This window comes from Amia ocellicauda, chromosome 8, assembly GCF_036373705.1.
Source record: "Amia ocellicauda isolate fAmiCal2 chromosome 8, fAmiCal2.hap1, whole genome shotgun sequence".
In the NCBI taxonomy this organism is placed as follows: Eukaryota; Metazoa; Chordata; class Actinopteri; order Amiiformes; family Amiidae; genus Amia; species Amia ocellicauda.
The window spans coordinates 15,599,764-15,612,865 of record NC_089857.1 but is presented as its reverse complement, the minus strand read 5'-3'; the positions used below and the strand labels follow the sequence as shown (position 1 = coordinate 15,612,865).

The following is a 13,102-nucleotide window of genomic DNA, read 5'->3' as shown; positions in this document are numbered from 1 at the left end:
TTTTCTCCTACATTTATGCACACATGCAATTTGCACACAAAAGCCTTTTATTTTCAATTTCTGTACACTCACCTAACTCCTGCACATATCCTTGTTTCCTCTCGAGCAGGGGTTCCCCATCTTCTGTGCATCCGTAGATTGAGAAGATGTACATCACACCCGCTTTAAAGGTCTCTGCATACAAAACATTTAAAAATTCAGATCAGACACCAAAAAAGGAGATGGACTGTAAATAAATAATAAATGAGGGGAATAGTCATAGCAAGACAACTAAATAGGGTGGGTATTCTCAGATAATGCTCAGAGCGTATCAGATAACAGTGCAGATCGCATAATGCATGACTGCTGATTGTATAATTGAATAATTTCCTAGTCAAACTGTCGACAGGCCTGGAAGGTTCCTGCTGTGGAAGACTGCACCAAAGTCTGGCTCTAAGCTGCGGCTCTGAGATTTCTCTGTGATGCACCGTATACGGTTATTGTTGTTTCAAAGGCTTGTTGTCTAGGTTTACCCGATCGAACCACAGCACTGGTCTTTTCTGAAGGAACCCTCATCCAGTCCAAGACTAATTTCTGCTCCCCATGGGCGAGATGCCAATCCACAATGTATCCACAGGTCACATTGGCCTCAGGAGACCAGCTCAGTTCAAAGCCACCATCCACGGAAGATACAGAAGAGGGAGTAATGGACTCATCTGCAGAAGCAAAGGCAAGCCGCACATTATAATCAGTTTGTCAGGGTAGTGTCCAACAATGTGCTTGACCCAGGGGTAGATATCACATGGCAGAATGACTCTTCAGTGGGTAGCAGTTCTTGCATTTCCATTCCATACAGTGCACATTTCTATTACCACAACTGAATTATCTTAATGTAACACATTAGTATTGTCTATTATCTCCCATTTCAGTTTGTGCACCAGGATGAATCAGTTTCATGATCTTCAAAATTGAAAACTTTGCTACATAAATATAGCTTAACAAACCATATTTAATACAGATACATGTATTAAAGTGATTCAAACAAATGGTCTGCGCCTGTAGATGTTTGTGCAGATGCTGAGCTCTCCAGACTAGCTTTCTTGTTTGTCAGTCTTTCACTGTGCGTCTCTGGGGGTCAGACACCTCTTACCTTGCTGCCGGGATGGGACGGTGATGTTGGCAGGGGGGGAGTCGCCCAAAGAGTTGACTGCATGAACAGTTATGATGTATTTGCTGTGATTAAGGCTCAATGTTTTGTTGTTCTGTGGGGGCAGAACATTGTGGTGCTGTTCAAAGTCCTCTGTAAGGCCCATGCAGGTCACACTGTATTTTATAATTGTTCCTTTTGTTTCGGACTTGTTAAGAGGCTACAAAGTAGAAAAAAGGTACATTAATGTTTATACAAAAATAAATACATACATAGATACATACATACATAAATGACACTCTCCCTCAAACGAGTCCTAGGATTGTGTAACAGGTTTTGAATGCTTGCTTGCTCATTGCCATAACATGATGCATATTCAATAGGTGTCTTTACTCACTAAACTAGAAACACAGACCTCATATGTCAAGGGCTGTTTCTGAAGCTGACACCTGAAGCCCACGGCCTTTAAATGTCATTGGGTCGTAGTTATACGGCACAACTACTGATGAAAAGGTCATGCAATGTGCAACATCGCTACAGTAGCAACCAAACTGTGATGCAATTTTTTTCTGCTTATATACACTCATCTAAAGGATTATTAGGAACACCATACTAATACTGTGTTTGACCCCCTTTCGCCTTCAGAACTGCCTTCATTCTATGTGGCATTGATTCAACAAGGTGCTGAAAGCATTCTTTAGAAATGTTGGCCCATATTGATAGGATAGCATCTTGCAGTTGATGGAGATTTGTAGGATGCACATCCAGGGCACGAAGCTCCCGTTCAACCACATCCCAAAGATGCTCTATTGGGTTGAGATCTGGTGACTGTGGGGGCCAGTTTAGTACAGTGAACTCATTGTCATGTTCAAGAAACCAATTTGAAATGATTCGACCTTTGTGACATGGTGCATTATCCTGCTGGAAGTAGCCATCAGAGGATGGGTACATGGTGGTCATAAAGGGAAGGACATGGTCAGAAACAATGCTCAGGTAGGCCGTGGCATTTAAACGATGCCCAATTGGCACTAAGGGGCCTAAAGTGTGCCAAGAAAACATCCCCCACACCATTACACCACCACCACCAGCCTGCACAGTAGTAACAAGGCATGATGGATCCATGTTCTCATTCTGTTTACGCCAAATTCTGACTCTACCATCTGAATGTCTCAACAGAAATCGAGACCCATCAGACCAGGCAACATTTTTCCAGTCTTCAACTGTCCAATTTTGGTGAGCTTGTGCAAATTGTAGCCTCTTTTTCCTATTTGTAGTGGAGATGAGTGGTACCCGGTGGGGTCTTCTGCTGTTGTAGCCCATCCGCCTCAAGGTTGTACGTGTTGTGGCTTCACAAATGCTTTGCTGCATACCTCGGTTGTAACGAGTGGTTATTTCAGTCAAAGTTGCTCTTCTATCAGCTTGAATCAGTCAGCCCATTCTCCTCTGACCTCTAGCATCAACAAGGCATTTTCGCCCACAGGACTGCCGCATACTGGATGTTTTTCCCTTTTCACACCATTCTTTGTAAACCCTAGAAATGGTTGTGCGTGAAAATCCCAGTAACTGAGCAGATTGTGAAATACTCAGACCGGCCCGTCTGGCACCAACAACCATGCCACGCTCAAAATTGCTTAAATCACCTTTCTTTCCCATTCAGACATTCAGTTTGGAGTTCAGGAGATTGTCTTGACCAGGACCACACCCCTAAATGCATTGAAGCAACTGCCATGTGATTGGTTGATTAGAAAATTGCATTAATGAGAAATTGAACAGGTGTTCCTAATAATCCTTTAGGTGAGTGTATTTTACATATGTCTCCAACCTGTGGCCTTTCCTGACAAGTTTCTTATTGCAAAAACTGATCCATAAACATTCAGCGTCTAAAAGGCTTATGCCACACATAGCTGCCAGTGTCTTCTGAGGATAAGAGCCTTCCGTAAACAAACAAACTAAACACATCATTGAATCACCTTCCACATAACAACAACTTCCTGCCCATTTTCCATCTCTGTAATGGTTCTCCAGATATCAAGGGCTTTTCCTGGACCTGAAATTAGAATGACATCAACTGAAAAACAAACATTAGAAGTACAGAAAGCAGATTCCTGTGCAACCTATTTTATTGGGATCTGCTATAAGTTATTTTTCTGTGGATCAGTCTCATCCATCATGTATTCTGCTTACAACAGAGATTTGCAAGTCAAATTGGAATGCTTACAAATTCACACACAAACCACATGGTCATCATTATTATTATACAGGGGATAAATTATTCCCAAAAGCAGCTGTTCATCATTGGTTTAAAGAGGCAGACACTAGGTCTTAATGATGAATACTTGGCCGTTCCTAGTACAGCATTTTGTACAGAGTAAGAAGGTTTATTTTGTATTTATAATTACATTTTTTCACAATTTAAAAATATGTATCAGTATCTCTATTTCAGAAATTGAGTTCTCTCTTTTTGTTTATAAAAATATTTGTTTTTCTAAAAGAGAATTTTATCTAGTGTTCTTTAAAAAAAAAAAAATATATATATATATATATATATATATATATATATATATATATATATATATATATATATATATATATATATATATATATATCTGTGCCTGCCTTACACTATACAAGTTCCATTTCTATCTGGCACTTCTGACCAAGTATAGACATATATAATGCAATGTTTCCTTTTGAATGAGTGAGGGATGGGGTGATTTGATTTAGAAAGCAAAATCTTATACTGAAAACAACTAACTGGAGGCCACTATCCTAGCCTTGTGAAATGAGGAAGAGTCACTGTGGAAGATTTCATTTTTTACAAAAAAAATTGATAATGGATTGCCTGTCTTAACTTGCTTAAGACATGGATGTACTTTCCAGAGGAAAAAAGGAAAGTGACATCTTACTTTTGTCCAGCACGGTACAGTCAGTTATACACACTACCTCATGCATGTCCGCAAGCACAAGCTGTCATACACAACCGCCCCCCGTGCATCTACCACTGTTTTCGTAACGCTATTTAATCCATTTGAGTTATGGTCAAACAGGAACTACAAACCAGGACCAAGTGTAATGCTGAATTGGACAGAAGACAAATTTGAAATCATAATTTGAAGAACTAACGTCCTGTGATTTTGATGTCAAAGGATATTCCCTGTATTGTGTACTCACGTTCTTCTGCAGTGTTGAATTGCACATTGCGACTCCAGTCTCCCCATTTCCAGAAATGCTGTTTGGATCCGCAGCGAACTCTGACACTATACGTTTCAAAAGGGTGCAACTGGCCCACTGATATTTTAGAAGACCCAGACATTCCAGGATGAGCCACTGTGTAATTACACTATTAAAAAACACACATACAAAAGTACACATTAGGGGAGCAAGAGATATATACTTGCAGTAGCTAGATGTGCAGTATTTTGATTACAATAAAGTTCAAAGAGTAGAAGTGTAAATATTGTTATGAACTGGCTTTCTGATGCGTTTCAAGTTGGCCTCTGGTTTGTTTCTTACAGCTAAAAGTTATCAAATCTGGTAACTCCCTAGCAACCATCAGAAGTTGGAACGGTCCAATTTTATTTAATTTGATGACAAGCCTTTTAAGTAGGTGAGAGATGGAGCTGGAAAAGGGGGAGACCAATGGGAGAGACAGATGGAGAGTATCAGTCAGAGTTTTTATCACAATCTCTATAGCAGCTCCTCACCATTTCAGTCCGACCCATGCTCTTTAGCTCCACCTGGCACACAAAGGTCAAGTTCCTGTAGTCCTCCGTCCATCCACAGACGAGGCTGACATTCCTGGACTGGATATGTTCGACTCTCAGGTTAGGTGCATGTGGACGCACTGAGGAGGGAGCATCAACAGTGGACAGATACAGTTTTAAAAATGGAAACAGACACACACACAATATCCAGACAAAAGTGTTGCGACCAAAGAAAATGTCAGTTTCGGATTTTTTAAGGAGTTTAAGTTTAAAGGAGTTGTGAGCATGAGAAATGTGTAGATTGTCTAATAATGCCAGATCATGCACAGAGAAAGGATATTAACTCTTAATTGTTGGCAGTGATACAGCAGTTACAAAGCAGTACATACAAGAAACCTCTACACTCACATAAGCATCCCCCAACCGCAGGGCAAGCGTCTAATCTTTTCGCCTGCATGACCAGGTTTGTGGTAGCAAAATCAGCCTTCTGCTTGAGACCATATATCAACACCTACATAGTGTACAAAGTCCAGTAGCAGATACCATTGTTTGTCTTCTGCATTTTGCACTTAGTATTCTTTATTGTGCAACTAAGCAGTTCATTTTAATAAGACTGGGATGGGTCTAATGTTATACAGTTTCTTCACCAAAGAGATTACCTCTATGATACAGGTCCAGACTGTCTCTGATTTCCACTGACCCCAGAGGGTTTACAGCCCTGAGTGTCAAATGATATTTCTTCTGTCCAGGGATCACATCGTATTTGCATTTACGGGGCGTTTCATGTTCAATAGGGCAGATCATGTTTCCAGAATGCCTGAAAAGAAAAGAGAAATAGTCAAGGCAGTTCAAAGCTTCAGATCTAAGTGCTAAAAGGTTTACATACACCAACAGTTGAATATAACAAGACTATTGGCAAAACTAAGAAAATAATAACCTGTTAAATCCTATGCTATTGTGTTAAATGAAAAAGTAAAAGGAATTCTCGTAAGCTATTAGCTATAGCAAATACAAAAAGTCCAGAAATTTGTTCTATATTGTTTTTTTAATATTTGGTCTCATTGGGGAATAAAAGGAACTTAGCATTTATCATAGTGCCTTTAAAAAAAAAAAAAAACAGCACTGACATTTGTTTAAGAAGTTTATATCTGGCTCTGCGGTTGGTACTATGACCTGAAACTCCTGTTAGAAGACACTTTATAAGTCTGGGCTTCAATATTTAGATAATCACACTGTGGTGTGATGGATGCAACTCAAGATGGTCACTGTGGAAGATGATACCTGTCAGACAAGTTGTACTTTGTTCTCCTTTCTCCAGATAGTTTTGTCAGACGTCCGGTGCTCCAATGGCACTGAATAGACTTCAGATCTTGCGTGTCACAGACAAGATTCTGGTCATCGGGGGGATCTGGGAAAGAAAAGGTTCGCATTTCACATTGTGTTTGACGTTTTTCTGCTATGAATGTTTAAATAACAGTTTTAACTTCTTGATCACAAATCTTGACTTTGCCCGTCTCTGAGAATAGTTTGATAAGACATATTGCCAGAACAACCACCACCTTGTGCCTTTGAAGGAAAAGTACCAGCAAATGTAGGACCAAACATTCGGTCAAGGATCACAACTTTATTTTAGACTTTCACAAATCTATAAAATCATGGAATATTAATATACACTACCGTTCAAAAGTTTTAGAACACCTCAATGTTTCCAGTTTTTATTGAAATTTACAGTTTCTCAATGTACTACGAATTTAAAGCATAGAACAAATAAAAACTGGAGATAAAAAAATAAATCATGGAATGGTTTTGTTTAACAAAATTTACCCCACTAAACTGACAAACCCCTCTGGCACCAAATCCGTGTGCTTCTCTTTAATCCCATGTGTACCCTTCACTGTTGTGTTGTTTACCCACAAGTGTTTGATATCCCAAGGGAGCTGAGACCACCCCCCACCCCCGCAAGCAGATTGTGCGTTTACCCCCAGGCTCTGAATGACAGCGGGCGACACAGAAACTGTAAATCAGATGCGTTTGAGAATGAAACGTTCTGATAACCAAGATAATAAGCTTTCAAACAATGTTTACATTGTATGAATACACTGTAATTTCTATGCACAGGAGCTGCATGTTACACTGCCAAGAGGGTGTAGTAGCACGGTATATAACACTGAAATGTAAATTATTTTTCAGTTTTGGTAACCTAAACCCTTTTTTTTTTTTTTTTTTTTTTAAACCTCTAGCAGTTTACCGCTTACCTTTGTACCATTTCAGGTTATTCACTGGACTTGAACAGCTTACATTTCAATAAAAAAAAAAAGAAAAATGGGTGTGTTCTAAAACTTTTGACTGGTAGTGTGTGTGTGTGTAGGTATGCGTGTATGTATATATATATATATATATATATATATATACACTCACCTAAAGGATTATTAGGAACACCATACTAATACTGTGTTTGACCCCCTTTCGCCTTCAGAACTGCCTTAATTCTACGTGGCATTGATTCAACAAGGTGCTGAAAGCATTCTTTAGAAATGTTGGCCCATATTGATAGGATAGCATCTTGCAGTTGATGGAGATTTGTGGGATGCACATCCAGGGCACGAAGCTCCCGTTCCACCACATCCCAAAGATGCTCTATTGGGTTGAGATCTGGTGACTGTGGGGGCCAGTTTAGTACAGTGAACTCATTGTCATGTTCAAGAAACCAATTTGAAATGATTCGACCTTTGTGACATGGTGCATTATCCTGCTGGAAGTAGCCATCAGAGGATGGGTACATGGTGGTCATAAAGGGATGGACATGGTCAGAAACAATGCTCAGGTAGGCCGTGGCATTTAAACGATGCCCAATTGGCACTAAGGGGCCTAAAGTGTGCCAAGAAAACATCCCCCACACCATTATACCACCACCACCAGCCTGCACAGTGGTGACAAGGCATGATGGATCCATGTTCTCATTCTGTTTACGCCAAATTCTGACTCTACCATCTGAATGTCTCAACAGAAATCGAGACTCATCAGACCAGGCAACATTTTTCCAGTCTTCAACTGTCCAATTTTGGTGAGCTTGTGCAAATTGTAGCCTCTTTTTCCTATTTGTAGTGGAGATGAGTGGTACCCGGTGGGGTCTTCTGCTGTTGTAGCCCATCCGCCTCAAGGTTGTACCTGTTGTGGCTTCACAAATGCTTTGCTGCATACCTCGGTTGTAACAAGTGGTTATTTCAGTCAAAGTTGCTCTTCTATCAGCTTGAATCAGTCGGCCCATTCTCCTCTGACCTCTAGCATCAACAAGGCATTTTCGCCCACAGGACTGCCGCATACTGGATGTTTTTCCCTTTTCACACCATGCTTTGTAAACCCTAGAAATGGTTGTGCGTGAAAATCCCAGTAACTGAGCAGATTGTGAAATACTCAGACCGGCCCATCTGGCACCAACAACCATGCCACGCTCAAAATTGCTTAAATCACCTTTCTTTCCCATTCAGACATTCAGTTTGGAGTTCAGAAGATTGTCTTGACCAGGACCACACCCCTAAATGCATTGAAGCAACTGCCATGTGATTGGTTGGTTAGATAATTGCATTAATGAGAAATTGAACAGGTGTTCCTAATAATCCTTTAGGTGAGTGTATATATACACACACATATACACACACACACATATATATTATATATATATATATATATATACAATGCATCCAGAAAGTATTCACAGCGCTTCACTTTTTCCACATTTTGTTATGTTACAGCCTTATTCCAAAATGGATTAAATTAATTATTTTCGTCAAAATTCTACAACCAATACCCCATAATGATAATAATATAATAATATATAATAATGATTAAAAATAAAAAACAAATAAAGCACATGTACATAAGTATTCACAGCCTTTGCCATGACACTCAAAATTGAGCTCAGGTGCATCCTGTTTCCACTGATCATCCATGAGATGTTTCTACAACTTGATTGGAGTCCACCTGTGGTAAATTCAGTTGATTGGACATGATTTGGAAAGGCACACACCTGTCTATATAAGGTCCCACAGTTAACAGTGCATGTCAGAGCACAAACCAAGCCATGAAGTCCAAGGAATTGTCTGTAGACCGCCAAGACAGGATTGTATCGAGGCACAGATCTGGATAAGGGTATTGAAAAATGTCTACAGCATTGAAGGTCCCAATGAGCACAGTGGCCTCATCATCCGTAAATGGAAGAAGTTTGGAACCGGCAGGACTCTTCCTAGAGCTGGCCGCCCGGCCAAACTGAGCGATCGGGGGAGAAGGGCCTTAGTCAGGGAGGTGACCAAGAATCCGATGGTCACTCTGACAGAGCTCCAGCGTGTCTCTGTGGATAGAGGCGAACCTTCCAGAAGAACAACCATCTCTGCAGCACTCCACCAATCAGGCCTGTATGGTAGAGTGGCCAGATGGAAGCCACTCCTCAGTAAAAGGCACATGACAGCCCGCCTGGAGTTGGCCAAAAGGCACCTGAAGGACTCTCGGACCATGAGAAACAAAGATTGAACTCTTTGGCCTGAATGGCAAGCGTCATGTCTGGAGGAAACCAGGCACCGCTCATCACCTGGCCAATACCATCCCTACAGTGAAGCATGGTGGTGGCAGCATCATGCTGTGGGGATGTTTTTCAGCGGCAGGAACTAGGAGACTAGTCAGGATTGAGGGAAAGATGAATGCAGCAATGTACAGAGACATCCTTGATGAAAACCTGCTCCAGAGTGCTCTGGACCTCAGACTGGGGGGAAGGTTCATCTTCCAACAGGACAATGACCCTAAGCACACAGCCAAGATCACAAAGGAGTGGCTACAGGACAACTCTGTGAATGTCCTTGAGTGGCCCAGCCAGAGCCCAGACTTGAACCCGATTGAACATCTCTGGAGAGATCTGAAAATGGCTGTGCACCGACGCTCCCCATCCAACCTGATGGAGCTTGAGAGGTCCTGCTAAGAAGAATGGGAGAAACTGCCCAAAAATAGGTGTGCCAAGCTTTGTAGCATCATACTCCAAAAGACCTGAGGCTGTAATTGGTGCCAAAGGTGCTTCAACAAAGTATTGAGCAAAGGCTGTGAAAACTTCTGTACATGTGCTTTTTTTGTTTTTTATTTTTAATAAATTTTGATAGGATTGCATCTTGATAATCTAAGTATATCATATCATATGCTTTCACCTGATCTACAGCTGCAGTTGCATGTTCAAAAAATTCTAATAAATTAGTAAGACATGATCTGCCTCATCTAAACCCATGTTGACTATCTCCAAGAATATGGTTTTCATTAAGATGCTCCTCTATTTTCTGTCTAATCATTTTTTCCAACATTTTACAAGTGATGCAGGTGAGACTGATTGGTCTGTAAATAATCCTCACCTGTGCTGTGGGCTTACGTACAATTTAATTGGGTACTTAAGTGTTCATCAAAAGCATAACTATTAATGTAATACAGTAATGGATCAAGATTGGAAGTGCCAGAAATATATATGTACATTATACCCTGAAATGTATAAACATCAATTATTGAAATTAAAGTATCCATTCCATTGATTAACATTATAACACGGTATCCACAAGTTTAATAACTTTTAATAAATTAATGATTATGACAAAAGCTCTAGCACATATATATTATGCTCACATGTATAGGAATACATAAGGGAAGAAAAGGACTATAAACTAATGATTTCTAGAGACATACACTCACCTAAAGGATTATTAGGAACACCATACTAATACTGTATTTGACCCCGTTACGCCTTCAGAACTGCCTTAATTCTACGTGGCATTGATTCAACAAGGTGCTGAAAGCATTCTTTAGAAATGTTGGCCCATATTGATAGGATAGCATCTTGCAGTTGATGGAGATTTGTGGGATGCACATCCAGGGCACGAAGCTCCCGTTCCACCACATCCCAAAGATGCTCTATTGGGTTGAGATCTGGTGACTGTGGGGGCCAGTTTAGTACAGTGAACTCATTGTCATGTTCAAGAAACCAATTTGAAATGATTGGACCTTTGTGACATGGTGCATTATCCTGCTGGAAGTAGCCATCAGAGGATGGGTACATGGTGGTCATAAAGGGATGGACATGGTCAGAAACAATGCTCAGGTAGGCCGTGGCATTTAAACGATGCCCAATTGGCACTAAGGGGCCTAAAGTGTGCCAAGAAAACATCCCCCACACCATTACACCACCACCACCAGCCTGCACAGTGGTAACAAGGCATGATGAATTCATGTTCTCATTCTGTTTACGCCAAATTCTGACTCTACCATCTGAATGTCTCAACAGAAATCGAGACTCATCAGACCAGGCAACATTTTTCCAGTCTTCAACTGTCCAATTTTGGTGAGCTTGTGCAAATTGTAGCCTCTTTTTCCTATTTGCAGTGGAGATGAGTGGTACCCGGTGGGGTCTTCTGCTGTTAAGGCCCATCCGCCTCAAGGTTGTACGTGTTGTGGCTTCACAAATGCTTTGGTGCATATCTCGGTTGTAACGAGTGGTTATTTCAGTCAAAGTTGCTCTTCTATCAGCTTGAATCAGTCGGCCCATTCTCCTCTGACCTCTAGCATCAACAAGGCATTTTCGCCCACAGGACTGCCGCATACTGGATGTTTTTCCCTTTTCACACCATTCTTTGTAAACCCTAGAAATGGTTGTGCGTGAAAATCCCAGTAACTGAGCAGATTGTGAAATACTCAGACCGGCCCTTCTGGCACCAACAACCATGCCACGCTCAAAATTGCTTAAATCACCTTTCTTTCCCATTCAGACATTCAGTTTGGAGTTCAGGAGATTGTCTTGACCAGGACCACACCCCTAAATGCATTGAAGCAACTGCCATGTGATTGGTTGGTTAGATAATTGCATTAATGAGAAATTGAACAGGTGTTCCTAATAATCCTTTAGGTGAGTGTATATATATATATATATATATATATATATACACACACACACACACATATATATATATATATATGCTTAACATCTAGTATACAGAGTGCAAGGAATTCTGAGATGCGTACTTACAGCCCACAAACACAGTTGTCCCGACATCTTCGCTACAAAACGCATTTGATCCACTTGGCCTTGAGGCTGTCAGGTTGTACTTCACTGCTGCCACAGTTCTCTTGCTAACCTTGGTCACATCAAGCTTTTCACCTTCATAAGTTATGTGGTTGAAAGTTTGACCTTTTCGGCCAACACAGCAAAATGTAAGGTTTGTGCCCACAGCCACTACTTTGTCAGTTGGAAATGCTTGCCCCTCATTATAAAGTATATCAAACCCTAGAAGAAGAAGAGTAGAGAAAAAATGTATGATTAAATATTATACAATTTGTTACTTACAACCAAAAACTTTAAAGTGTGTCATGTGTGTGTTTCCCAACGTGATCTGACTTTCTTAATATAATTCAGTGCAGAAGGCTCTCTGGGGTCACTTTACTTTATCCATTTCTAAATAAATGCTCAACTTGTGTTTGGCTCAAAATCAAAACACAAAACAACTAGTAAAAAGCAAGTTCCACAAATGCATTTCTTGATCAAATTCATTATTGATGTATAGTGCACATAAAACACATTTTCTGGTGATCTGTCAAATGGCTTCTGAAAGTAAATACTCTTATTATCCTTAAGAGTACAAAAAAAGTGCACTTTTGGGAAATATAACTTTCTGGGGGTTTGTAAACTCATATGAATAGCCAGGAAGATTAAAAAAAAAAAAAAGACGTTTTGATTTCAGCATTCATTAGAAACTACAATGTGAGTTTTCAAACATTTGTTTAGTTATATTTTGCCAAAATGAACTAAATAATTGCTGGGCTGCGAGCCAGAATTTCACAGTTGTGTTCCAGTAAAACATTGTAAAACAAAAACATGAAACTCAATCCTTTACAGAAAATGTGTTGTCTGTTGACAGGATTTATTTTCTCAGCAGTTTGTTAACAAAAGTCACCTTGGATAGTCTTTATTTGGCTCCAGTTACTGCAATGGTTCCAGGTCTGGCAGGCTCGTATCTTCACTGAGTGTGAGGTGCACTCTAAAGGCATTGGAGACGTCCACAACCAGTGATGGTTTTGATTACCATTGTTCAGTGGCTCATTGATATACTCCTGTTGAGATAATCATATACAGGAATGCAGAAAGCACAGATTTATTAGATACAATACACACTGAAGGTCAAAATGATTAGCCCACCTAGCAATCATATATACTGAAATACCACTTAAAAATAAAGGCCTACCGATTTTAAACTAT

General features: G+C 40.3%; 1 protein-coding gene across 3 annotated transcripts in view; it reads right to left on the bottom strand.

Moving 5' to 3' along the window:
- Nucleotides 1-13,102, bottom strand: part of lifra (LIF receptor subunit alpha a) — a 38,204-nt gene that overhangs the window by 7,102 nt on the left and 18,000 nt on the right. For all 3 annotated transcript variants that reach the window (XM_066712168.1, XM_066712169.1, XM_066712170.1), the window contains exons 4-13: nucleotides 12,801-12,957; nucleotides 11,876-12,133; nucleotides 6,112-6,238; nucleotides 5,490-5,647; nucleotides 4,831-4,970; nucleotides 4,298-4,466; nucleotides 3,097-3,173; nucleotides 1,130-1,346; nucleotides 513-695; nucleotides 73-174 (exon numbers count right to left, since the gene is read on the bottom strand). In XM_066712168.1, coding sequence (XP_066568265.1) covers nucleotides 73-174; nucleotides 513-695; nucleotides 1,130-1,346; nucleotides 3,097-3,173; nucleotides 4,298-4,466; nucleotides 4,831-4,970; nucleotides 5,490-5,647; nucleotides 6,112-6,238; nucleotides 11,876-12,133; nucleotides 12,801-12,957 — 1,588 coding nt within the window. The remainder of the gene's footprint in view (nucleotides 1-72; nucleotides 175-512; nucleotides 696-1,129; nucleotides 1,347-3,096; nucleotides 3,174-4,297; nucleotides 4,467-4,830; nucleotides 4,971-5,489; nucleotides 5,648-6,111; nucleotides 6,239-11,875; nucleotides 12,134-12,800; nucleotides 12,958-13,102) is intronic.